This window comes from Colias croceus, chromosome 15 (assembly GCF_905220415.1).
Source record: "Colias croceus chromosome 15, ilColCroc2.1".
In the NCBI taxonomy this organism is placed as follows: Eukaryota; Metazoa; Arthropoda; class Insecta; order Lepidoptera; family Pieridae; genus Colias; species Colias croceus.
In genome coordinates, this window is record NC_059551.1 from 795,673 (window position 1) to 822,260 (window position 26,588).

The window sequence follows — 26,588 nt, forward strand, 5'->3', positions numbered from 1 at the left end:
TTAACTTTAATTTTGTATTCTTTAATACATTTCTATCAAAAACTAACAATTCATAACACTTAAATAATAATACTTCAGCAACAAATGAACAATCAAAAAACCTGATCGTCCGTTTCTCTCAACAGATTTTCAAATATACTAACAAAGTTATCCAAACCTTCTTTAAAATTGTAATCCACTGATTTTTCCTCTTCATTAAAGAACGCATGAGCAAAGTCAATCACTTTGACCGTTCCCCACGGATTAGGCGCTGGCGTCTCTTGAGATAATTGGTCCAATTGAGCTCGATAATTCATCTTTATTTTACACAATTTATCTTCATAGTTGTTCTCGAAGGAGTGGTTATGGTTCAGTTTGTCCAGGGCTTCCGTCCAGGGTGAGGTTATGGGCGGTGGGGGTGAGAAGGTGGTTCTGCTGTTCATGGGGCTTAGGGGAACAGAGCTTAGTTTCTTGTAAACGGGGCCCTTGGATGAGATCTGTCCGCTGAAGTTGGAACCTGCTACGGGGCTTATTGAATGGATGGATTTGCGGCGCCCTATCGGTTCTGATGGGCGGCATTTTATTCTCGATCTGGAATATAGTTTTTCAACATTGCCTTAGTTTAGCTGTACAAATATTTTTTGGAAATAAATTTTCGATAGGATGTTATGTCTCTGTGTAAAGGTACGCCTAAACTTCGTTCTTACTTGTTTTATAATACACTAGCTTTCCGCCCGCGGCTTCGCCCGCTTTGTCTAAAACCTATTAAATTATATACTAAAACCTTTCTCTTGAATCACTGTATCTATTTAAAAAAACAGCATCAATTTTTTTTTGTTTTATACTATGTAATGATACACAATACATTGTTTTATAATACAAAAGAATGTATTATGTAGACTATACATAAAATTTATCTAAATAGGAGCAAAATTGTAAAATAAATAAAAATATTAAAATCAGCTATAAAGGTGTTGCAGTAGTTATATACGGAAGGTGTATTTTCATCTAATCCCCTATTATCAACATGTATATTACTCCTGTTTATCAAGTAATAATAAATATTGTTGGCTAATAAATTGCCACTCAAGTGGTTCTTTGATGTTTTAATAAATTCTCCGTATTTTCTTATGAAATCTATATACATATATAAAACTCAAAGGTGACTGATATAGTGATCTATCAACGCACAGCCCAAACCACTGGACGTATCGGGCTGAAATTTGGCATGCAGGTAGATGTCATAACGTAGGCGTCCCCTAAGAAAGGATTTCCCGAAATTCTTGCGGGAACGGGGAAAAACGGGGATGCACGTACAAAGTCGTGGGCGGAAGCTAGTATAGAATATAATGGGAAATCTTTTTTATTAAAAATAACAAATATGGTCTGGGGAATTTTTTCGTCATTTTTGACATTACATACAATTTCTTCTCATTGACTACCTTCATAAGTTTACAATTTTTTTCAAATTTTTAATTCGTCGTAATTTTACACGTAATCAGTTCCATACTTAATCAAACAACACACAACTTTCAAACGCAACCATTCTAAACACTTACTATTTTCTAGTGTTTGATTTTACGCTAGTACATTTAGAAATTAAAGATTTCAAACGCAATTTATTTATAGAGATTAAAATCTGTTAAAATGTTTAATTTCTAAACACACTAACATTTCATTAAGTTTGATTGCGTTTAGTTTAGTTATTTACAACCACATTCCTCGCACATTGTAGGTGGAAAAGCACCCTTACCCGGTAGCCACATCCCCACAGCACTCCCTGAGTTTAGCAGCATCATACGCCAGCAACAAGGAAGCTGAATATAACTTCACGGCCGTTTGTCTCGCGGCCCATTTCTGAAGCGCCCATAGAGACGAAAGGAATTGCAGGATCAGCGCACGGCATAGACGGGCCCCGAGACCGTTGAGGTAGTTTTTTATAGCTAAAATTGTAATAATATTTTAAATACAAATAGTTTCGTTGGAGTTGTTTTTATCAGACTGCGACAGAAGGAAGGTTATGTTTTTGTCTGTCTAGAAGTTTGAACCTAAACGGCTTATCGTATTTTTTATGTTAGCGGTATCAATAGAATCGTCTTAGTCGTGTCAGTGACATAAAATTAAAAAAAAATGGCACCGAAAAATAATTTTAATAGTAAAATTTTCACTAAGGTTGTTTTTTATCACTGGATTTCGTTGATAGCATTAGAAACATAATGTAGCGCATGTTTTGATCGAGAAATTTTTAATGTCCTGTCTCGTGTGCTGCGTCGCGTGGTTTCAAAGCGATTCATAGCGTCCTTGCCGTAGCATAGCATTGTGTTTAGCATTGTGTGCATAAATTAAGTTTTACTTACTAGTTACTACGTAAGAGCCAGCGCGCCTAAGCAACTTTGTCTCCGCAACTATTTTGTCTCTCCCATCAATTGTATGGGGAGTTGCGTCGCTACGTGCGGGTACTTTCATACCATGCATGGGTGGGAGAGACAAAATAGTTGCGGAGACAAAGTTGCTCGTGCGCGCTGGCTCTTAGTTATATCTCATCTATGTATAGTGTAGTGTTGTGTGTCATGAGTCAAGTGTCACGTGTGTATCTCACCGGCGGTGACCATGTGCCCGCGCAGTCTCTTCCCCGCGTCCTTCCCGTACCGCAGCAGGCGGCCGCTGTCCAGCCGCCGCACGCGGTACCCGGGGATACAGAAACCCCACTGAGATTTGCAAGCCGCGTATTTGCTGCGTTCGCGGGCTATTTTGTCTTCGGACGCGAATGGGTCCCAGGTACGCTTGCCTGTCAAGACGTTATGACGTGATGTTATTGAAGTGGAATATTGCGGTTTAAATGTAAGGTTTAAAAAAAGAGCGTGCATCGTAAGAATCATTATCCCATATTTTTGTAAGTAACATAAACATACTCAATCATTCGGCAAAATATGAAAAAATGATCACAGTTTCAGAATGCATTTTCTACCAGACCAATAAGAAACTTTGTTGTTCTTTTAAAGCATACCAAAACAACTTTTTTTAAACTAATAAAGATATCAGAGAATGATATCCCACAAAAAAAAAATCTCAAATGTTGCCAAGAAACCTCACCAATCTTAACATCCATGATACACGACTCCAGCATGCCAACTGTAAGATCCTCCATGATAATATACTCCTGCTCGAAGCCATTGTACGTAAACTTCTTACTTCCGAAGAACTTCGGCACATACTTCCGCAGTTCTACCAGATCCTCGTCAAGGGAAGAGAAGACGGTCTTGTAGAAGTCTACTTCACGTTGCTGGCATTCCTTGAGTATTGGTTTGAGGACTGTTCCATCGTTGCATTGGAGTAGACCTGTAAAGCATTTATGATAATAATAGAGGTGCTAAATTGTATATTTGAAGTGTTCTTCTAAAAAAGGCTCGTTGAGAGTAAAATTTCAAAGTCGCGTGACGGAATACCGTCACGCGACTTTACCTGTATACTATACTGTACTGTCACGTCATGGAGTAAGGCGACGATTTTGTTATCTTTGAATCTTGCCAAAGAATATTCTCTTCTGACACGTGTGCTCGGCACACACCGAAGTTTATTGGAGTATTATGAGTCAACCAGTTGAGTAGATTACGTATCTTTCCGCTACACAAATAAAAGATTTATCTCTATTGTTGGCTCAAAAATAATTTTGATCCGTAAGTTGTAATTAATGATTAACTAGAATTAAGATTATTATATACCTTCGCAAATTAGAGAATTAAGATACAATCTAATTTGCGAAGGTATATAATATTATATACTTAGTCATAAATAAAATAAATATAATCTACTGCTCGAAAATATAACATTCTTCTAAAGGCTTATTAATTAAGTGGTTTGTTTTCTTGACCATGTCCTTTACAATATATCTTGGTAGATATCATTTCAGACAAACAGTCATATTCGTATCTATTTATATACCTATGTACTTATCTCTTATCTCTACTTCCTAGTTCCTACCCGTCAGTTTGGAAAATTAATGACCTCAAAGCAGCCTGTATAATTTTTTACTTATCCTATGGTGTGATCGCAGAAAAGCGAAAAGGTATTAGGTAGCCCTTTGTATTTTGTTAAATTATATTTAATGTTCATCACTACATTATCACTACATAGTATAAAACAAAGTCACTTTCTCTGTCCCTATGTCTCTTTGCATGCTTAAATCTTAAAAACTACGCAACAGATTTTAATGCGGTTTTTTTAATAGATAGAGTTATTCAAGGGGAAGGTTATAGTATGTAATTTATTAGGTTTAAGTCAAAGCGGGCGAAGCCGCGGGCGGTAAGCTAGTATTTTATAAATAGTATGATACAACTTCGCGTTCGTCATAATTAAATTAATTAGAATAGAATTCGATTTTAATATGTTATAAAAACTCACCCAAATATTTAGTATCGCTATCAGTTCCCTTGTGGCCTGCGACTTGCTGGCTGTACTTCTGCAGCTCCACAGATGCTGTTGGCGGGATGAGCGGTTTGGCCGTCATCTCGTCGGTGCGCGGACGCAGGTTGTAATGCACCTTAGGTAAAATATATGGATTTTAAATATATTTGGTAAATTATACATATATGGATTTTTTTTGTCTTTTGTATTGTTGACAACACTAACTGAAAAATAACATCGATCGTTCGTAATAATTAATATCCTATTAGGTAAATAATTGCAAAGGAAAAAGCCGATGCGTCTAATTGATTTTTGATCAACTTTAGTGACAACATACACTACCTAAAACACTGAACTATGTTCCTATTGACCCTACATGGATGTTTTTATCAAATTTATTTAACACAAAGAAAAAATAAAAAGTTCTTACTCCTATACGACCTAAAGTTAAAAACAATGAATGTACCTACCTATGTTTTATGGGACATCTTAATCCTCAAAATATTGCCTCAAATTAATTATTTAAAGTAAAAAATGTACACCTATAATAATCCCATCCAGAAATATTGTGACTAGTTACTTAGGTATGCAAAAAAAACTATTAAAAAAGTACGTTAATTACCTGACAAATAGACCTCTGTCGCCTCGGCGGTATCCGTTCCTTCGCTCGTTGGTATACATCACTCATTTAGCAGATTACCTAAAACAACAATTATACTTTAATCCACGCTAAACACCAAAAAGAATCGCCCAAAAACAATACAGTCGTTATTTCACGAACAAAACAAAGATATAGCGTGACGTTTGGTTTTTACAATCACTTTACAATACCCGCATAAAAACGACGCAGTTATCATTAATGAATGGTGTCAAAAACACGATTTCAAGCCTTGTTTCAAGCTATAAATATTCAAATGTGCAACACGCACGCGACAGACAAAAATCAAAAGAGTAAAATAAGACTACAGAAAGAATCATTCAAGGTAGGTAGTTACGAGTTAGAAATCCCAATGAATCCGTTGTAATTTGGAAAATATTAATGACGAATATAATACGTAAGTAAATGAATAACGAAAGTTGTGTCATCGCAGGTACAATAAACTAGCTGCTCCGCGCGGTTTCACCCCCGTGGCTCCACTCCTGTTGGTCGTAGCGGGATGATATATACCCTATAACCTTCCTCGATAAATGAGCTATCTAACACCGAAAGAATTTTTCAAATCGGACCAGTAGTTCCCGAGATTAGCGCGTTCAAACAAACAAACAAACTCTTCAGCTTTATAATATTAGTATAGATTTATTGACAATATTTGGTAAGTATAGAATAACCGTAATAACTAATAACTAATCACACAACATTTTATAAATTTAAATACGCTGAACACTACGTTAAAACACGATTTTCTATTATGTTACAAAGAAACATTAATATGGATAGCAAACTACAAAGCAAACTTAATTAAAAATAACAACATATTACAAAATACAATGTAAGCAGAAATATTCGCCAGTGCATCCCTTACAAAAGAGAATCACTCAATTTTTACAGCGATTTTTTATACAATCACTTTTTCAGTACAATGCACAACAGAAGTGATTTAAAAACAACAGACCTTGGCCACAAAACAAAAGCAATGAACGAGCGAAATTAACAATATGAAACGTAAAGACTGACCAAGTAAAGATTCCCAATAAGAACTATTTATCTTATCTCACACAAATCAATCGTCTTATCAAATTTACAACACCATATTCGCATTTTATAATCAATATTATTCATATTCACGTGTTGTTCATAAAAATGTAGCTGATATCATACTTTTTTCTACAATTATAATATATGACTTATAAGACCTCAAGTACGTTATTTATTTCGATTTGAATAAGGTTCGATAGTTACATCAGCTTTGCACATAAGCAATTTTGCGAATCTATCTCAGGCACTATGAAAATCGTAAAATCGTCCTTGAAGAGGTTACCTATAACGTCGTTGTTGAAGGGATTTAGTGTAGAGAGGGAGCGGCTATACAGTATGTATGTATAAACATTAAACATACATTAAAGTTCACTTATAAAATAGTAATTCAACTTCTACACGACTGTCTCAAAAGAGAAACGATCCTCAATGTACATGTATGTAAAAAATATGTGTTTGTGAACTCTTAATATGTTTTTATTCTCGTTATGGGTTTTATTAAAATTTTCGCAGTCGTAAAAATCAAATTAAATTAATTAGGTAAGTACTTATTTGTGTGTTTTTGTTAGGAATAATTAATGGTCGTTTTTTATAATGCATTATAAAATTATTCATGATGTAGTTAGGTATTACTCGTATTGACCATTATTATCGTAGGTATATCGGCTGCATTAAGTACCTACGATACAGATATAGATACCTAAGTATGCACATTTTTATTTACGTGTGTAAGATTCGTTATTTTAACGAAGGTTTATAATTTCTAGAGAAAGAATACTCGTTAATCTTATCGGGATGAAACCCAAATATTCTTATTTCCTATAGCTACACAGTGATCTAACAGGGTAATTAAAAAAAACACAAACTAGCGCTAATCATTTAATCAACAATCAAAATCTATGAGATTACGTTATTTAAATAATTCGATTAACATTACTATTCGATTTAAATTCATTCATATTTAAATATACCCTCCCCTGATTTTCTGCCAAGTTTGCCCTCTTCAACGAATTTGTTCAACAACGGTATAGGTTCAAACACTGGGTTGCCAGTTTTTTCCAACATTACCGCTAGAATAGCTTTTTTATTGTCTAAACCAGTGAAATCGGATAGTTCCAGGGGGCCCATGGGATAACCTGCGCCTAACTTCATGGCTGTATCGATGTCTTCAGCTGATGCATCCCCTAGAAGACAATTATAAAGGAAAACACATGATTTTAGTAGGGATTTCCGAAAACGTGATTATTATCACCTGTGTATAGATTGGAATAACTATAAATATTTTTCCTGCTCAGCCAGTCTACAGAGGCATGAAAGGAAAAAGGCAATATACCATGATTTATGTAAATAGAATTTACATTTTTTTTGGACAAAAATAAATACAAAAACTAAATCTTGTTAGTAAGTAACTACTTAGTTAAGTACATAATACCGTACATAGTAACAGTGTCATTTAAAGCTTATTTAAAAAATGTTTTTGCGAATTCAAGTAAGGTTATTTGCTCAATAATATAAAAATATTTTAGGTAAAATATTTTTCTGTACATATATTTTGGGACTTTGGGTATTTAATTGGGATCCTTTACTCAGTACCTACTTGTTTATTTTTTTAAATTATTATTCAATTACAGTCTCATTCCACATTAGTATTTATTTAAACTACGATTATGTATTAAGTAATGCGTAAGGTGCTTATGATAACGATGTACCTATTTTTATCGAATACGTCATGATGTGATAATTGGAGTCGGTATTTTTTTATTATTGATTATGTAAATAAGTATATTTACATAAAATACTATAAATTAACAGGAAAGACAAAGAATACTTGCATAGTTGGGTACATAAATAAAAGTAAGAATTATAATTATAAAAACGTTTATTATAAACTGTAAAAATCCAATAAGTAAAAATACAAAAGTCTTACAAAAATAAGAGCTTTAATCATTTCATTTTTTATAACTATTTTTGGAAAAATATATCTTGATCAAATCAAATTAACATTATACAATTTCGACAAATAAACAATTGATTACTTCTTATATTTATAGAATCCCTCCCCACTTTTGATTCCCAATTTTCCCTCAGCTACCATTTTGTCCAACAACGGAATTGGTTTGAACACTGGATCTTTGGTCTTTTCATACAAGACCTGGAGAACGAATTTATTAGTATCCAGACCGGTGTAGTCGGCTAGTTCTAACGGACCCATGGGATAACCTGCTCCTAACTTCATGCCTATATCAATGTCCTCTTTGGAAGCGTCACCTGGAATGTTCCATGAAAAATGAATAGAGAATACAGATGACATATTATACCTTTTTACAAGACAAACACGTATTACTATTACACAATAAGCAACAGATATAATTGAGACGAACGGCAATATCCTGGCAGTTTGATTTTTAATATACAGTATATTTTTTTAAAATTGTTTCCACTATAGACTGTTTATAACTCCATATTCTTTAAAAAGTACTTTAGAATAATTAAGTACCACACTAAGGTCCTAAACTAACGTTTTTTTATTATGGTTGTAATAATAAGTATATGGAAGAATTTTCGTCAATTTATAAACAGAAGCAGAAATGATTCTACTAAAAAGATTATTAAATAGAGTTAGAATTATATTTAGCGGGTTTCGTGTCCCACTATTTAGGTAAAATCGTTAGCGTGTGAGCTTAGAAAGGATATTCTGGGTTCGATTCCGGAAAGACTAAAAAATGTTTCCGGTCTGCCTTACGGACTACAAAAAATAGGACAAAGAAATAAATTAAAAATTAAAATATTGCTAAATACTATTTACACACTGACATACAAAATTACTTATATAAATATGTTCCCCTACACAAAAACACGGTTCGATAGAAATCGAACATATATACACATACTAAACGTTAATGTAACGTAATAAAGGAAACTATTAATTAACACAAAATACATACAGCTAAAATATAAAGAAAGTGAATCATATAATACTTACACACATAAATAGGCCTAAACTTAATGTAGCATGCACAATATTAATTAGCGTAACACCCATGCAATAATAATAATTATAATTTTATATAACGTATAAATAATATAAAATATATTAAATACCCAAATTCCATATAACTTAGATATTAATTCACATTATGTGTAAGCTTTCGAAGAAAAAGCAGAATCTTGACAAACTATGTTTGGAACACACATAAAACCACTTATTACCATTTGTAACTACTTATTACCGCACATTACCAAATTATACCATATATTACCACAATAAAAATCAAATATACCTCTCTCATACATCCTCAATGCCTCTGCACTGTATGGACCCAGTAATCTATTGACCACAAAGCCGGGAGTATCCTTGCAAGTGATACAAGTCTTGCCCACCGACTTTCCCCACTCCATCATAGCTTGGTAGGTCTCTTCAGAAATATGGTCTCCTTTAATAACTTCTAGAAGACGCATCACTGGGACAGGGTTGAAGAAATGGAGACCACCGAACCTAAAAAATATCTTTTTTGCTACTAATCACTATAATGGTGTGAATTTGAAAGTAACTTGTGAAGTGAACTCAGAATTATTTTTTTTAATTTTGCACATATGCATTTTATATAGCTGAGAAAAATGGGAGATGGGAGAAAAATAATATATTCGTTTGGCGATTTAAATCGTGAAGACAGAGATTTAGGCATGAATATGTCATATTTTATGTTGAAAATATGACTAATAAGATTTTTTGGTGAACAACACCGGGAAATACATCTGAATTATCAAATTTGCAAAAGAATATAGACTTCTAACTAGAATTAAATTGGATATAGCTACTCAAGGATGTGCTGAAGCTATTTATAAGTATATCTCACCTGTCTTTCCTCTTAATTCCAGCACCAATTTCATTGATGGATATTGAAGATGTATTTGTAGCCAGAATTGTGTGCTGCGGAGCTAGCTAAAAAGTTACATGAATAATTTGCATACAATTTTATTCGTAATTTAAATTGAATGTATTTTTAAAATTATGTAGACTTATAAAAAGGTTAAGTCATGATTAATAATTGTTTTTGTTGAGTGCGGCAGAAATATTTGACCATTAAGTTCTTCCTTTTATTTGTATAATTAATTAAAATTTATTACAATACTTAATCTTGTAGGACCAGTAATATAAGGTACCCTTCTTAATATAATCTATGTAATTAAATCAATATTTTGCATGGTACAACTGACTGATAAATAACAGCAAGTTTAATACTACATATAATAAATAATAAGCAATACAATAAGAAGTAATGTCATAGCAATTTTTTTATGTTACACTAGAGGTCTGCCCCGGCTTCGCCGTTTGGTACATATTTTAGTTTTCTCTACATAAGAACCATCCTCGTACTTCAAGGAATATAATAAAAAAAAAATTATTGAAATCGGTCCACCCATTCACGCGTGATGCCATGACCAAGGAAAACGGTTTCTATTTTTATATATATAGATTGGATATATTACCTCATCGAGTTTATTAAACAATTGCTGTTTAATATCCAATTTCTCAACAATGGCCTCAATAATTAGATCTGAGTTCACGCCATCTTCAACTTTAGTAGAAACTTTGATTCTATCAAATGATTCCTTGACATAATTATCAATTTTACTCGCATCATCCTTGTGGATCTTCTTTGCGACTCTCCTCAAGTTATTTTCAATTGACTTTTGACTCTTTTGCAATATATCTGGGCTAAGATCTACTAGCGTTACATTTTGACCGGCTTGCGCTGAAACCTGTGAAGAAATAACTTTGTACTTGATTATAATGTAGAAATAAAATAAAATAAATTAATGAATTTAATAAATTTAGAACCCAATATTACTTTTTCATTTAGCACTGCATAATCAGTACTTTTGTCTAGCGTATTAAATTAAAATTCATTGTTTTCAAATGCAATTTTAACCTTTGACCCCTTGAGTTCCTTGACCTTCTCTTTTTACAAGTTACATTACTAATAACTTATTTAGCATTTTGCAATTATTTAGCATTTATGTTGTCTGTTATCTCTATAAATATTGTATGGATAACGGAAGCAACTTTAACAAATAAAATAAACAGTCTACCGACCTACTCTTGCTTGATTACTTATTGAAACATTAAATTATAACTTACCTGCGCTATTCCACTGCCCATAAGCCCGCCACCTACCACAGTAACAGTCTTGATTGCATTTAATGAAGAGGAGCTAGAAAAATTTCTAGTTAAACCCACTAATTTATTCATTATAACGTGTTATCAACGCGACGACGCTGGTTAAATGACGTGAAAGTTACCGGGGACTCGTACCGGTTCTACAAATACCTATTGAGTAGGCACAGCGCGAAAAACGTTGATAAATAAGATAATTTGTAGGTAGGGCTTTATCTTACCTGCTGTAAATAAAGTGTTGATTCCCATTATATCAGTGAAGATACCACATTCCTATCGCTATATTTATGATAACACAATTTAAAGATAAGGTATTGTTTATCACAAAAAATAAATCATAAAGGTATTTCAGAATTCGATTGGTAATTGGTATATTTTATAATATTTATTTACATGTCAAATTGTCAAATTGTCATAGCATAGACCTGAAATTTCAAATTTCAATGTCAAATGTCCAAGCAAATGTAGGATTCCTTAAATTTTAGCTATTTCTGTCAATCACAGATCAAGGGTCCGTGGTCCAGCGATACTTTTTATGCGTATAATAAATTAAAAGCCTATCTGTGCTGTGATGTGATGCCTATGATGCTGTGATAGTGTAGTTTCATCTACACTATCAAAAAGTGAAACTTTTTTTCACACTATAGACATTTAACTAAAAATTATCGTATTTGTACGATAATTATCGTACGTATCGTGCGTCACGCGACATGCGCTACACAGACCAAAAAGTTTGAGACGATGTACCTAATAAAAGTTTCACTTTAATAAAAAAAAGCGCCAAATTAATTTGAATGGCGAAAATTGCCTAGCGCCAAATTAATTTGAATGGCGGACATTGCCTACAACATATACAATTTACATCCATATGCATTCAGTACTGCAAATTTGGCCATAGACAAGTTTGCTGGTAATATTGTCTATTGACATAGTGTAGCGCTGGCACTTGGGCACTTGGCAGTGGCATTCACTTGTTTTTATTAGGGATGTGACCTCGATTCAGAAAAATCGATTAATCAATAATCGATTTTTTTTGTTTAGAAATAAATCGATTTGTGAAAAATCGATTTTTGAAAAAAAAATAATCGATTTTTGTTTTCACCTCGAATTTTTATGCGAAAAAACCTATTCGATGTAAGGTAAAAGCCCCAATACCGGACCATGTACCGGACATGACCCTGAACACTCCATGCATTTATATATACCTATATATTTGTGAATATAGATATACAAATACATGGAGTACAGATGGCGCTGATTTTTTTATCGACTTGTTCAGTAAACTTACTTACCAATTATTTCATAATACTGAAGTTAGCTGTCAGGTGTAAATTTTAAAATTTTATTACAGTAAAAAAATGCTTCTAAAAATTTTCATTTGTAATTTTTATTAATTTTCACATGTGAAATTTTTGAATTAATTTTTTGAAGTGAAACTTCTTTATCGGGGTTGGAAAAAAATGTAGTGTAACATTTTTTCGTTACGCATGACATTTTTTCCGTTACGCGCGATCTTTTTCTTATCCCTACCACGCGTGATTCGATGTATTTCTGTAAAGTTGCATATAGTAAATTATTTTTTGAAAAATAAGGTCTTAAAGAAGTTTCACTTCTTACGTTTGTACACTAGTTCATGCACACATTTTTTTTATAATAATTTAATTGCCATCAAATATCATGAATATTTTTAGTCTGTCAACTTTAGTCTCATAATTTGTCATCCATCGCACAGATAGCACTATTTACAAAAATCGATTTAAATTGTGTAATTCTTATAATCGATTTATTAAAAATCGATTTTTACCATTAATAAAATCGATTATAAAAAATCGAAAATGGAAAAAAAATAATCGATTAAAGTAATAATCGATTATTTATTCACTTCCCTAGTTTTTATTCCAACTTCCGATTGTCAAAGATTAAAAATTGAACTTTGGAATTAATTTAAATTTCAAAGTATTTTTTGTATTTCTTTCTGTTTTAAAATACAGTACTCCGTAAAACCGGTTGTTTGATCGGTTAAGTTTTTTTAAAGAATCTATTTTGTATATTTAACTATTTATAATGATTCAATTTGGAATAATCGCTAGGAACTTTTCAAGTTCTTCAGCTGTTCAAAGTGCAATTAAAAATGTTACCGTGATAGGAGGTGGATTGATGGGATCAGGAATTGCCCAGGTATTTAAATGTTTTCATTTTAATTAGAAACTATTTAGGTACTATACATACTTAAAAAATAAAAATACCCACATTTTAAACTCTTGACACCTGTTGTTTTTTAATTATTTATTTGTTCCGGTAAGTTTGTAAGTTTATTAAATAATTATTTAAATGTTTTCTTATTAATCCATTTATAAATAATTATTTTATTGGATGCATGATAAAATTGATTAAACTATTTTATTTTCACAGGTAACAGCACAAGCTGGCCAAAATGTTACCTTAGTGGACGTAAACTCGGATGTATTAGCCAAATCGCAAAAGTCAATTCAGAACAGCCTCGGCAAAGTTGCCAAGAAAATATACAAAGATAATCCTCAAGAAGCTGAAAAGTTTATGACTGAGTCCTTTGCGAGAATTAAGACTTCCACAGACCCTGTTAGTGCGGTACAGGGCACGGATTTGGTGATTGAAGCCATTGTTGAAAATATTGATGTTAAACACACACTTTTCCAGAAACTTGATAGCGTGAGTATATTCTGTAACTATATTTTTTGTATATTATTAATTTATTTTTTGCTGATTATGTTACTGATTGTAATCATATGTATGCAATCATGGCAATATGTGCTTGAATTTTACCATCCATACTAATATTATAAATGCGAAAGTAACTCTGTCTGTCTGTTACTCAGTCACGCCTAAACTACTGAACCAATTTGCATGAAATTTGGTATGGAGATATTTTCATACCTGAGAAAGGACATAGGCTACCTTTTATTGCGAAATATGTACCACGGGCGAAGCCGGGGCGGACCTCTAGTAGTGTAATATTTTTAGTATTATTTTTATAATTTAAGAGATATAACATACATAATGTTTAATTTTTTTTTCACAACATTACATACAGTGATTAATTTAAAAGATGGTTTAAAAAATTTGAAAAAGAATATATTTTTCTTATTTTGTATGGTGTTTAAATGTTCTCAATTTTACATATTATAATTAACTACCCTTGTTTATTTCTAGGCTGCCCCAGACCACACTATATTTGCATCAAACACCTCATCACTATCAATCAATGAAATTGCGTCCATTGTGAAGAGGAAGGATAAGTATGTTGACTTTAATTTATTAGCAACAATAAAACACAATCAACAAAATGGTTTTATGTTTTTGTTGTAAATTTTTATCACTGACTTTGTACATACAAAGTAAACTAACTGACGTAAAGTTAACTTGTGTTGTTGTTTGTTCCATATATTATTTAAAATCATTGTAGGATGATATTTACAAAATAAAAAAAGAGGATTTGTTGATTAGCCACTACATTTTACTAGCTGTGCTCTGCGGTTTCACACGCATTGCTCCGTTCCTGTAGGCCTTAGCGTGATGACATATAGCCTATAGCCGTCCTCGAAAAATGGTCTATCTAACATTGAAAGAATTTTTCAAATCAGACCAGTAGTTCCTGAGATTAGCATGTTCAAACAAACAAATAAACTCTTCAGCTTTATAATATTAGTATATATTTAGTCACAATAGATGGTGTCATATTAAATGGTAGAAATTTTAAAATATTCACTGAGTGAATTATAAATAATCAGGGAACTAACAACTAAGATAACTTTTAATAACTTAACTTTTGATAACTTTTTACATTAAAATCATTACTTAAATTACATAACAAACCATCAAAATTACTATTATTTCCATCAAAGATTCGGTGGCCTCCATTTCTTCAACCCCGTCCCAGTGATGCGTCTTCTCGAAGTAGTCAGAGGCAGTGAGACCTCGGACACCACATACAATACCATGATGCAATGGGGCAAGTCCGTGGGCAAGACATGTGTAGCTTGCAAGGATACACCTGGCTTCATTGTGAATAGACTGCTTGTGCCGTACATGGCTGAGGCTTTAAGGTTGTTAGAGAGAGGTTAGTTACATTTTTTCTCTGTTTTGATTCTATTTAAACACCACCTAATTCATAAAACAAAACCTACCAAAGGTTGTCTGGCAGATATTGCTTATAAGTGATAAGGCTGCGTATTGAACATGTTAAATCCTTCCTACTAATATTATAAATATTAAATGCGAAAATTTGTGAGGGTGGATGTGTGTGTGTGTTTGTTACTCTTTCACACAAATACTAATGAAAGGATTACAATGAAATTTAGCACACATAAAGGGTAACTTAGATTAACACATTTTATCCCGGAAATGTATAAGTTAGATATAAGTTACATATTATGTAATATTGACATGATTTTAAAAGAGCAACTATGGAGTTTCTTGCCGATTCTTCTCCATAGATACTGCTTTCCGAATCGGTGGTAAATGTTAAAAATACTTATGTAATGACGATTCGAAAGTGCTACTAAATAGTAGTCTAATTGAATAAATGAATGTTTGAGTTTGAGTTTGAGTTTGAATCCCCCGGGAATGGGAACTATGAGGGTTTTTCTTTGAACTGGAAAGCTAGTAATATTATAATGAACAAATCGCGTTTAAAATCCGTTGAAATCTTTAATTTCTAAATAATAATTGTTTTAATTTCTCAACAGGCGACGCTTCCGCCCGTGACATCGACGTGGCCATGAAGTTAGGAGCCGGCTATCCCATGGGTCCCATTGAATTGGTTGACTATGTGGGATTAGATACCACCAAATTCATCCTCGATGGTTGGCATAAAAAGTTCCCGGACCAAGCCCTGTTCAAACCTATCGCTATTATGAACAAATTGGTCGCTGAAGGCAAGCTTGGAGTCAAGACTGGGGAAGGCTTCTACAAATATGAGAAGAAATAAAGAGTATTTACAATGATTATACAGTTTTTTGAATGTTTATAGATAAGCAAAGATATTATGTATTTTTGAAAGTGTTGTTGTATTAAATATTTAATTTTATTACATAATTGGTTGTTTTATTTATTTCACCAATGGATTATTAGTGTCTTTTTGCAAAAATTAAACATATTTTTTAATTGAACGCTTTTCTATTGTAAAAATATTAAAATGAAAATTTAGACTGGCACAAGTTTTTAATTTATAAAAAGCACTCTATGTGACTAAATTCCTTTAGATGACTGGGCCAATTTTTACGAAATTGATGTGTTCAGTAAAATTTTACAAATAAATAAAATTCGGTCCAATAGGTTTACTGTAACATGCTACATTCACATTCCAAAATTTTACTAGTATAATTTATTCATTGCATTTAACTAAAGACTAATGTTAGATTTCATATAGGAAAATTGGGTAAAAAAATGAAAACCAAATAAAAAAAAAGTACTTTAATTACTCTTAAACTAAATAAATTTACATATCATAGTCATCATCTTCCCTCTTTCTTTTCTGTGAAATTTCATCGATCTCCATTTTAACTGGATTCTGTTGCGGAGGACCAGCAGTCACACGCACTGCTGGCTTGGCCACTACCTGTACAATGAAAAAACATGTTTTAAGTATAACTTACAATAAGGCAAAATAATTTGTAGTTAGTATGTGGTAATGAGCAAAGTAATAAGGAAACTAGGTTTAATAACAAATTTACAATGCTTTCATGTTAAAATTTCCATAAACTAGAAAGGTTATAAATTATACTGTTATATATATATATAATATATTGATACAGCATATCATACTGTTACTGATTCTATGGTTGATTATTTAAATTTTGATAGTTTTTGTTGATAATGGAATAGCTTACCTTACTCCCTGAAGTAAATTTAAGGACAGGTTTTGGAGCTGCCTTAGTGCTGACGTTAACAATGGCCCCCGGCGGTCTCTTCACAACAACATTCTGTGAGGATTTGGGAGCTGTGACTGTTTTGATTGTTGGAGTGGTGGGGACTGGAGGCTTGGCTGTTGTCTTCTTTGTGACTGATTTTAGACGGTAATTGCAGGCTGATAGGCAGTAACTGAAAATAGGAAAATGTTCGTAAAATATATCTGGGAATAAATATTGTAGATCTGAATAAGTTTTCTTTAGCTTTACAGTAAATTTATAATGCATAATAATATATCTTGCTAAAGCATTTTATTATAATCAATTATTTAACTTGAAAGGGGAACATATCAAATATGATTCAGATATTATTTATCATCAGCTTACCGGTCAGGTGGTAATCTTAATCCACAGTGTGGTTTGATCAAAGGGAGTGGATTAACATTCTTAACTCTAGCGAGTTCCAGCAACACTTCTCTGGGCGGCGGACTCGTGAAGGACTTATCCAACTGCATTTGCACAGCAAGTCTAACATCATCTAGGTCTATAGTCTTTTTCTTAGCGTGATTGGCAAAAACACGCGCGTCGTCCAACACAGAAGTTACATATCTGTAGGTGAATTCTAAAAGCTGATTTACCACCCGTGGCTCATAGTCTGTGATACCAACTTCTTTCATGATAGACATAATCACTTGAGCATCTTTTGGGATGTGTTTTGTTTGGTTGCTTGCTTTCGATTTATCTTTTTCAGACATTTTTGTGAATGTGGTAGCTAATTAGGTTAAAAAATAGGTAAAATTTAATGCAACATTTATAAAATTATCAAAACAAATTAGAATATAATACAGAGTAACCCAAAAATATTAGAAATAAGATAATTATTAATTATTTTCGTATGTAGGTACACAAGCATTAAAATTGAAATTGCCAAATGACAAATGACAAGTTGAAGTTGGAAATTTGGAATGACAGCGTCAACACAATGTCGTATTATAAAGCGAGTCTACACAACACTAATTTGGAGAACTTTCTGTTTGCGCAAGCGGAACGTGTTGCTTAGTTTTTTTTTAGATCACATTTTCAGTGTTTTCAAGCCAATAAAAATAACGATGCAATTTCCAAACACTTTTGTTTGTACTTAGATAGAAATTGAATATTGACTCTATTTTAGACTTTGGAATAAAAACGAATAACCAATGTACACATAATTATATTTTTTTTATTTTGAAGTAATTTATCAGAACCTTTTCTTCATTTCTAAACAATTCATTCAATTAAATTATAATATTACTTGCTCTGTATTATATGAGAGCTTTAGGAGAGTACTTCACAGAAGTTTTTTAATTTTTAATTTGTTTAAAAAAGCCAAAAATAATGTGGTAGAAGCATTGAGATAATATTAATATGGAGCAGACACCACGAACAAAATCTGTGCGCCAAGCGCGGCGGCGCGGGGCGCGCGAATGACGGCTAGACAGTCATAGATTATGCGATGTCACTGACTCACCGCTATAGAGGCGACACTTTGTTTCATTCTGTCTATTTTATTGGGTGCCACTCCTTACATGCACGTTGACTTGAAATTTTTTTTGTACTTACTTAATATTTATTTTAGGTATAAACTGACTTTACTACGCGGGGCTAACAATATCTGGCATATAATATAGGATGATGTAAATAGTGACGTCATATGGAATAATTTAATTTTTTTCGTGTTTTAGGTTCAGTCAGGGCTATGGGAAGTTTTATTCCTTACAAATTGAGCCTTTTTTTAAAAAAAAAAAAAAAATTTTCCCTTTCTTCACGGCCCAGACATGGAAACCTTGAATAGAAAAAATATTAATTACTTATCTCTGAACTAGCGGTCCGCCCCGGCTTCGCCCGTGGCACATATTTCGCAATAAAAAGTAGCCTATGTTCTTTCTCAGGGTCTTAAGATTGTCTGTGCCAAAGGAGAATGCCCATGAAAGTATGGAGCACAGTACAGTGTTGCGTCAATGCCAGAGTGGTTTTGGAGGGTTCTTCGATATTCAAAAGATTTTTACCAATTGATTTTTTTGTGATAAAAACAGGGGTTTTCAAGATATTGAAAAAAATGTGAAATAACCTCAAAACTTAAATAACCCCGATTTAGTTAGGCTTATGTGTGATTTAGGTAACATTTTATCGTCCAAAGGTTATTTTTCGATTAACATATTTAATCTATGCGTAGAGCTTATGCTTTCAGACAAAGTCCATCTGTTCATCGGCTAGTGTAGGTAGGCACCAGAAATCTTCCGGGACGGATTTCAAGAAAACCTAAATATATACTTAAAGAATGCCGATTGAGTTTTTATTCGGTTTACATGTTGTTGTTGTTTGAATCATTTTTTCACTACATATTCGAAGAAAGAAACAAATAAGAAATAACTGGTTACCTACCATGTCATAATAATATTTTTTTTATATATACATATTTATATTATTTTACTTCACTATCTTTGTTAAAACAACCTACAGTGTATAAACAATACCTTAAAGAGTGATTTTATGTTAATTGATTTTTTTTTGTAATTCAATGAAAACAATAATCGATATTAATACATTTAGCTATTTACCATAGTAAATGTAATAAGTTACCGCTTGGTTACCGTGGTAACCGGTAATGGACACTAAATCTATAATAACGGATCTAAACAATTACATGTCTTATTAGATTTTACAAAACATTCCCTATAAATTTATAAAGAATAGAAAAAATTCGATCACGAGGCGGGACTTGAACCCGCATCCTTCGCGCCATTCCGGGGCGGATGCCTAACCAACTCAGCCACTCGTGACCCGCCTGAGCAATCGAATTTATTCTATCCTTTCAGTTTTATGTGTCTTAAGGGACACACCGCGCGCCATCTATTGAGATGATTTAACAACCATTTCAACCAATATGAAGCACTTTTCAGTGAATACAATATTGTAACGATGGAACACGACCTTTCTTGAATTTATATTTTTTTGGTTTTTATGGCATTCAAATGCTTTATAAATATAAATTTATAAAGAATAGAAAAAATTCGATCACGAGGCGGGACTTGAACCCGCATCCTTCGCGCCATTCCGGGGCGGATGCCTAACCAACTCAGCCACTCGTGACCCGCCTGAGCAATCGAATTTATTCTATCCTTTCAGTTTTATGTGTCTTAAGGGACACACCGCGCGCCATCTATTGAGATGATTTAACAACCATTTCAACCAATATGAAGCACTTTTCAGTGAATACAATATTGTAACGATGGAACACGACCTTTCTTGAATTTATATTTTTTTGGTTTTTATGGCATTCAAATGCTTTATAAATATAAATTTATAAAGAATAGAAAAAATTCGATCACGAGGCGGGACTTGAACCCGCATCCTTCGCGCCATTCCGGGGCGGATGCCTAACCAACTCAGCCACTCGTGACCCGCCTGAGCAATCGAATTTATTCTATCCTTTCAGTTTTATGTGTCTTAAGGGACACACCGCGCGCCATCTATTGAGATGATTTAACAACCATTTCAACCAATATGAAGCACTTTTCAGTGAATACAATATTGTAACGATGGAACACGACCTTTCTTGAATTTATATTTTTTTGGTTTTTATGGCATTCAAATGCTTTATAAATATAAATTTATAAAGAATAGAAAAAATTCGATCACGAGGCGGGACTTGAACCCGCATCCTTCGCGCCATTCCGGGGCGGATGCCTAACCAACTCAGCCACTCGTGACCCGCCTGAGCAATCGAATTTATTCTATCCTTTCAGTTTTATGTGTCTTAAGGGACACACCGCGCGCCATCTATTGAGATGATTTAACAACCATTTCAACCAATATGAAGCACTTTTCAGTGAATACAATATTGTAACGATGGAACACGACCTTTCTTGAATTTATATTTTTTTGGTTTTTATGGCATTCAAATGCTTTATAAATATAAATTTATAAAGAATAGAAAAAAATAGAAAAAATTCGATCACGAGGCGGGACTTGAACCCGCATCCTTCGCGCCATTCCGGGGCGGATGCCTAACCAACTCAGCCACTCGTGACCCGCCTGAGCAATCGAATTTATTCTATCCTTTCAGTTTTATGTGTCTTAAGGGACACACCGCGCGCCATCTATTGAGATGATTTAACAACCATTTCAACCAATATGAAGCACTTTTCAGTGAATACAATATTGTAACGATGGAACACGACCTTTCTTGAATTTATATTTTTTTGGTTTTTATGGCATTCAAATGCTTTATAAATATAAATTTATAAAGAATAGAAAAAATTCGATCACGAGGCGGGACTTGAACCCGCATCCTTCGCGCCATTCCGGGTTAGGCATCCGCCCCGGAATGGCGCGAAGGATGCGGGTTCAAGTCCCGCCTCGTGATCGAATTTTTTCTATTCTTTATAAATTTATATTTATAAAGCATTATTGAATGCCATAAAAACCAAAAAAATATAAATTCAAGAAAGGTCGTGTTCCATCGTTACAATATTGTATTCACTGAAAAGTGCTTCATATTGGTTGAAATGGTTGTTAAATCATCTCAATAGATGGCGCGCGGTGTGTCCCTTAAGACACATAAAACTGAAAGGATAGAATAAATTCGATTGCTCAGGCGGGTCACGAGTGGCTGAGTTGGTTAGGCATCCGCCCCGGAATGGCGCGAAGGATGCGGGTTCAAGTCCCGCCTCGTGATCGAATTTTTTCTATTCTTTATAAATTTATATTTATAAAGCATTTGAATGCCATAAAAACCAAAAAAATATAAATTCAAGAAAGGTCGTGTTCCATCGTTACAATATTGTATTCACTGAAAAGTGCTTCATATTGGTTGAAATGGTTGTTAAATCATCTCAATAGATGGCGCGCGGTGTGTCCCTTAAGACACATAAAACTGAAAGGATAGAATAAATTCGATTGCTCAGGCGGGTCACGAGTGGCTGAGTTGGTTAGGCATCCGCCCCGGAATGGCGCGAAGGATGCGGGTTCAAGTCCCGCCTCGTGATCGAATTTTTTCTATTCTTTATAAATTTATATTTATAAAGCATTTGAATGCCATAAAAACCAAAAAAATATAAATTCAAGAAAGGTCGTGTTCCATCGTTACAATATTGTATTCACTGAAAAGTGCTTCATATTGGTTGAAATGGTTGTTAAATCATCTCAATAGATGGCGCGCGGTGTGTCCCTTAAGACACATAAAACTGAAAGGATAGAATAAATTCGATTGCTCAGGCGGGTCACGAGTGGCTGAGTTGGTTAGGCATCCGCCCCGGAATGGCGCGAAGGATGCGGGTTCAAGTCCCGCCTCGTGATCGAATTTTTTCTATTCTTTATAAATTTATATTTATAAAGCATTTGAATGCCATAAAAACCAAAAAAATATAAATTCAAGAAAGGTCGTGTTCCATCGTTACAATATTGTATTCACTGAAAAGTGCTTCATATTGGTTGAAATGGTTGTTAAATCATCTCAATAGATGGCGCGCGGTGTGTCCCTTAAGACACATAAAACTGAAAGGATAGAATAAATTCGATTGCTCAGGCGGGTCACGAGTGGCTGAGTTGGTTAGGCATCCGCCCCGGAATGGCGCGAAGGATGCGGGTTCAAGTCCCGCCTCGTGATCGAATTTTTTCTATTCTTTATAAATTTATATTTATAAAGCATTTGAATGCCATAAAAACCAAAAAAATATAAATTCAAGAAAGGTCGTGTTCCATCGTTACAATATTGTATTCACTGAAAAGTGCTTCATATTGGTTGAAATGGTTGTTAAATCATCTCAATAGCTGGCGCGCGGTGTGTCCCTTAAGACACATAAAACTGAAAGGATAGAATAAATTCGATTGCTCAGGCGGGTCACGAGTGGCTGAGTTGGTTAGGCATCCGCCCCGGAATGGCGCGAAGGATGCGGGTTCAAGTCCCGCCTCGTGATCGAATTTTTTCTATTCTTTATAAATTTATATTTATAAAGCATTTGAATGCCATAAAAACCAAAAAAATATAAATTCAAGAAAGGTCGTGTTCCATCGTTACAATATTGTATTCACTGAAAAGTGCTTCATATTGGTTGAAATGGTTGTTAAATCATCTCAATAGATGGCGCGCGGTGTGTCCCTTAAGACACATAAAACTGAAAGGATAGAATAAATTCGATTGCTCAGGCGGGTCACGAGTGGCTGAGTTGGTTAGGCATCCGCCCCGGAATGGCGCGAAGGATGCGGGTTCAAGTCCCGCCTCGTGATCGAATTTTTTCTATTCTTTATAAATTTATATTTATAAAGCATTTGAATGCCATAAAAACCAAAAAAATATAAATTCAAGAAAGGTCGTGTTCCATCGTTACAATATTGTATTCACTGAAAAGTGCTTCATATTGGTTGAAATGGTTGTTAAATCATCTCAATAGATGGCGCGCGGTGTGTCCCTTAAGACACATAAAACTGAAAGGATAGAATAAATTCGATTGCTCAGGCGGGTCACGAGTGGCTGAGTTGGTTAGGCATCCGCCCCGGAATGGCGCGAAGGATGCGGGTTCAAGTCCCGCCTCGTGATCGAATTTTTTCTATTCTTTATAAATTTATATTTATAAAGCATTTGAATGCCATAAAAACCAAAAAAATATAAATTCAAGAAAGGTCGTGTTCCATCGTTACAATATTGTATTCACTGAAAAGTGCTTCATATTGGTTGAAATGGTTGTTAAATCATCTCAATAGATGGCGCGCGGTGTGTCCCTTAAGACACATAAAACTGAAAGGATAGAATAAATTCGATTGCTCAGGCGGGTCACGAGTGGCTGAGTTGGTTAGGCATCCGCCCCGGAATGGCGCGAAGGATGCGGGTTCAAGTCCCGCCTCGTGATCGAATTTTTTCTATTCTTTATAAATTTATATTTATAAAGCATTTGAATGCCATAAAAACCAAAAAAATATAAAAACATTCCCTGTTCAAAATATATTTTCCGATGGCAAGAAGGCCTCTAAATTGCCGAGATTTTTTATAATAGTATTGTTGTCTTGATGCATGAGAAAAACCAGTACCAAAAATGGGCATTCTCCTTTCATCAAAATCGGTCCAATAGTTTATGAGCCTATTAATTACAATCAAACAAACAAACAAAGTTTTCCTCTTTATAATATTAGTGCAGATAAATAAATAATAATTCAATTATACGTTCAAGTCAGTAGCTTATACGATATCAATTAAAAACTTGATTAAAATCAATTAACAAAAAAAAATTGGTGATTGAGTAATTGATTTTCATATTTCATGATTTCACCTTTTTTCAATTAACAACCAGTCTATGCTTTTCTAAATATGTAAAATTATTATTTTATACTATAAAAATATACGCCAGCAAATATTACTAACAACACTTATTTCATGCCCAATGTCATATCTTAAATTTTTAATCTATGACAAAATGTCACCCGCCAAAAATTTTGCTCTAACTAAGTTTTAAAAATTATTATCTAGTTACTTACTGATGAAAAGTTATTCCTTTGCACTTTTCCGTATTCTTTGTATTATTTGTGCAATATCGTAACACACACGTAGGCATATTTGATGCGTTTCACTTTAAAACAAATAAAAAATGAGCGTGACGTTCGCGCCAATGAGCGAGCAAGCGACTGAGTGCAGTTACGCCACATGACGTATGTTGAGTGGAACATAAGTGATGTAGGCGGTATCGTCTCCATATTAATATTATCTCAATGGGTAGAAGATGTAGTTATGTAATCACTGTGTAACTAATGAAGTACTCTTGTAACTAACGAAGTGCAATAAATTAAATAATTTACCTATTTACCTTTATTTAATAATTTTATTTTAAATACTATGAATTGTAATGAAATCGGTTTAAAATTTGAATTCCTTTCTATGTACATAATATTGTAATTTAAAGATCTATAATTTGTACTATATTCTTGCAAATAAATATAATTTGAATTTATGATCATTATAAACAACGTCATAATTATTCATGCACGTTGTTATTGGTTAAGGATTCCTTTGCTTCCTATTTTTATTTATCTATTCATTTTGAAACCCACATTTATTATTCATATGTAATTCTCGTGAGAGTTAATAGTTGCCTAATGCCTTACTTCTAGGAAATGGATGGACCAATTTTTATATGTTTTGTTAGGTCTATCAAAAGGCCCTACCTTTCAAAGGCATTACCTAATCTTCAGTAACTGGCAAAACAACGTTTTCCGTGTGTGTAAGACGCTTTATTCACGGTCCATCTTGACGTACGTCCCGCCAAGGTCATACACGATGCACGACGCAAAACGACCGTGAATAGTATTGACGTACGTCAATAATTATTATTATTACGTTGCTGGATGTGCACGACCAATTTTTCATCCAGCGAGCACCCCCACCACCGCGAACGTCGTGCAGATGGACAGTGAATAGGCTTGCTGTACAGCAGATCAGTGTTGCCAACAGAAATTAATGTAAATACTTGGAAACGTGGCCTATTGATATGATTTTTTTGTGATAACTTAGTAGTTAGTTTAGTTTTGTGATAACGTAGTGAGTACATGAGCAAGCAAGAAACAGTTATTTTATATTTTTATGTACACAGGAAATACCCAATTATCATTACTTTTGGATCAACCTAGTACACATGGACAGTTTATATTCAGAAGTTATTATTTTAAAAGAACTCCAAGGCGAATTGTTGAATAACAAAGATTTTATGCAAAAGTCCACTGCAGAAAAATGGCAATTTATTTAAAAAAAAATGTCCTAACGAATTTGTTTGTTTAAAAAAAATGATTAGCTATATTATACTCTCTGTTCCCGCCACTTCAGCATTTACTGAAAGAGTCTTTTCGGTCATGAATGTGAAGTGGCGGGAAGAGAGAAACCGAGCTTCATTAAAAATTAATTAAAAATGAGCTCTTGAAATAAATTTAGATTTGGAATGTTTGGATTCATATAATTCATTTAAAAATAATGAAAAATTCTTAGGTACTGCAAAAAGTACAAAAAAACACATTTTTAAAAATATTTATTTACTCTTTATACATCCAGCACAGTGGATTTCTGGTGGTTTCAGAGGTCTCTTCTGGTGGGTAGCTTGATACTTCGGTGGCAACACTGGCAGCCTTGAGCTGACGTACAGCGGGGATGGACCGTGAATATGCGTCGTGCATCGTGTATGACCTTGGCGGGACGTACGTCAAGATGGACCGTGAATAAGACGCTTTAGTGTAGGCATTATAACACTATTAAGCATAAAATTTGCCTAGGAAATATTTTACATGAACTGATTTTGATTCGCTCATTTTGATAAGGCTGGAGTCTGGAGAGAGGCTCAGTGTTCAGTTCACCTCAATATTCTCGTATTTTTATAATTGACTGTATACAACTTAGAGATAGTGAAGTAGGGGTGAAAAATCAAACACG

General features: G+C 33.7%; 4 protein-coding genes across 8 annotated transcripts; 1 reads left to right on the plus strand and 3 right to left on the minus strand.

Moving 5' to 3' along the window:
• On the minus strand, positions 1-11,620 carry LOC123697927 (inositol polyphosphate multikinase). 4 transcript variants are annotated; one of them, XM_045644500.1, is made up of 7 exons: positions 11,480-11,620; positions 5,006-5,083; positions 4,381-4,519; positions 3,073-3,318; positions 2,579-2,767; positions 1,733-1,922; positions 1-570 (listed from the first exon to the last, which is right to left on the minus strand). In XM_045644500.1, the coding sequence occupies exons 2-7, from the start codon at positions 5,069-5,071 to the stop codon at positions 93-95; spliced, it is 1,308 nt and encodes a 435-aa protein (XP_045500456.1). In that variant the 5' UTR covers positions 5,072-5,083; positions 11,480-11,620; the 3' UTR covers positions 1-92. The 4 variants fall into 4 exon arrangements, with proteins under 4 accessions (XP_045500456.1, XP_045500458.1, XP_045500457.1 ...); XM_045644502.1 differs by lacking the exon at positions 11,480-11,620 and adding an exon at positions 5,997-6,019; XM_045644501.1 differs by lacking the exon at positions 11,480-11,620 and adding an exon at positions 5,864-5,887.
• LOC123697929 (probable 3-hydroxyacyl-CoA dehydrogenase B0272.3) lies at positions 6,946-11,433 on the minus strand. Of its 2 annotated transcripts, none has more exons than XM_045644505.1 (5): positions 11,223-11,433; positions 10,571-10,843; positions 9,937-10,022; positions 9,361-9,575; positions 6,946-7,263 (listed from the first exon to the last, which is right to left on the minus strand). In XM_045644505.1, the coding sequence occupies exons 1-5, from the start codon at positions 11,331-11,333 to the stop codon at positions 7,031-7,033; spliced, it is 918 nt and encodes a 305-aa protein (XP_045500461.1). In that variant the 5' UTR covers positions 11,334-11,433; the 3' UTR covers positions 6,946-7,030. The 2 variants fall into 2 exon arrangements, with proteins under 2 accessions (XP_045500461.1, XP_045500460.1); XM_045644504.1 differs by lacking the exon at positions 6,946-7,263 and adding an exon at positions 8,034-8,347 and having other exon boundaries at positions 11,223-11,419.
• Positions 11,621-13,140: 1,520 nt separating the features above from the next.
• LOC123698145 (hydroxyacyl-coenzyme A dehydrogenase, mitochondrial-like) lies at positions 13,141-16,326 on the plus strand. Its single transcript, XM_045644744.1, has 5 exons — positions 13,141-13,436; positions 13,671-13,946; positions 14,448-14,533; positions 15,140-15,354; positions 15,983-16,326. Exons 1-5 carry the CDS (start codon positions 13,323-13,325, stop codon positions 16,222-16,224), a joined length of 933 nt encoding a protein of 310 aa, XP_045500700.1. The 5' UTR covers positions 13,141-13,322; the 3' UTR covers positions 16,225-16,326.
• A 368-nt stretch (positions 16,327-16,694) lies between these two features.
• Positions 16,695-18,040, minus strand: LOC123697907 (transcription initiation factor TFIID subunit 9). Its single transcript, XM_045644478.1, has 3 exons — positions 17,531-18,040; positions 17,126-17,336; positions 16,695-16,854 (listed from the first exon to the last, which is right to left on the minus strand). The coding sequence occupies exons 1-3, from the start codon at positions 17,896-17,898 to the stop codon at positions 16,735-16,737; spliced, it is 699 nt and encodes a 232-aa protein (XP_045500434.1). The 5' UTR covers positions 17,899-18,040; the 3' UTR covers positions 16,695-16,734.
• Between the last annotated feature and the right edge of the window lie 8,548 nt (positions 18,041-26,588).

Coding starts and splice junctions, on each gene's coding strand:
- LOC123697907 (XM_045644478.1), bottom strand. CDS start 17,898: ATGTCTGAAAAAGATAAATCGAAAGCAAGCAACCAAACAAAACACATC. Junction 17,337..17,530: donor TTAAGATTACCACCTGACCG/GTAAGCTGATGA, acceptor TCCTATTTTCAG/TTACTGCCTATCAGCCTGCA. Junction 16,855..17,125: donor AATTTACTTCAGGGAGTAAG/GTAAGCTATTCC, acceptor TTCATTGTACAG/GTAGTGGCCAAGCCAGCAGT.
- LOC123697929 (XM_045644504.1), bottom strand. CDS start 11,333: ATGAATAAATTAGTGGGTTTAACTAGAAATTTTTCTAGCTCCTCTTCA. Junction 9,576..9,936: donor GGAATTAAGAGGAAAGACAG/GTGAGATATACT, acceptor GATATTTTTTAG/GTTCGGTGGTCTCCATTTCT. Junction 8,348..9,360: donor ATTGAGGATGTATGAGAGAG/GTATATTTGATT, acceptor GGAACATTCCAG/GTGACGCTTCCAAAGAGGAC.
- LOC123697927 (XM_045644500.1), bottom strand. CDS start 5,071: ATGAGTGATGTATACCAACGAGCGAAGGAACGGATACCGCCGAGGCGA. Junction 2,768..3,072: donor TATCATGGATGTTAAGATTG/GTGAGGTTTCTT, acceptor ACGTCTTGACAG/GCAAGCGTACCTGGGACCCA. Junction 1,923..2,578: donor CGGGCACATGGTCACCGCCG/GTGAGATACACA, acceptor TTACAATTTTAG/CTATAAAAAACTACCTCAAC.
- LOC123698145 (XM_045644744.1), top strand. CDS start 13,323: ATGATTCAATTTGGAATAATCGCTAGGAACTTTTCAAGTTCTTCAGCT. Junction 13,437..13,670: donor TGGGATCAGGAATTGCCCAG/GTATTTAAATGT, acceptor TTATTTTCACAG/GTAACAGCACAAGCTGGCCA. Junction 14,534..15,139: donor ATTGTGAAGAGGAAGGATAA/GTATGTTGACTT, acceptor TTTCCATCAAAG/ATTCGGTGGCCTCCATTTCT.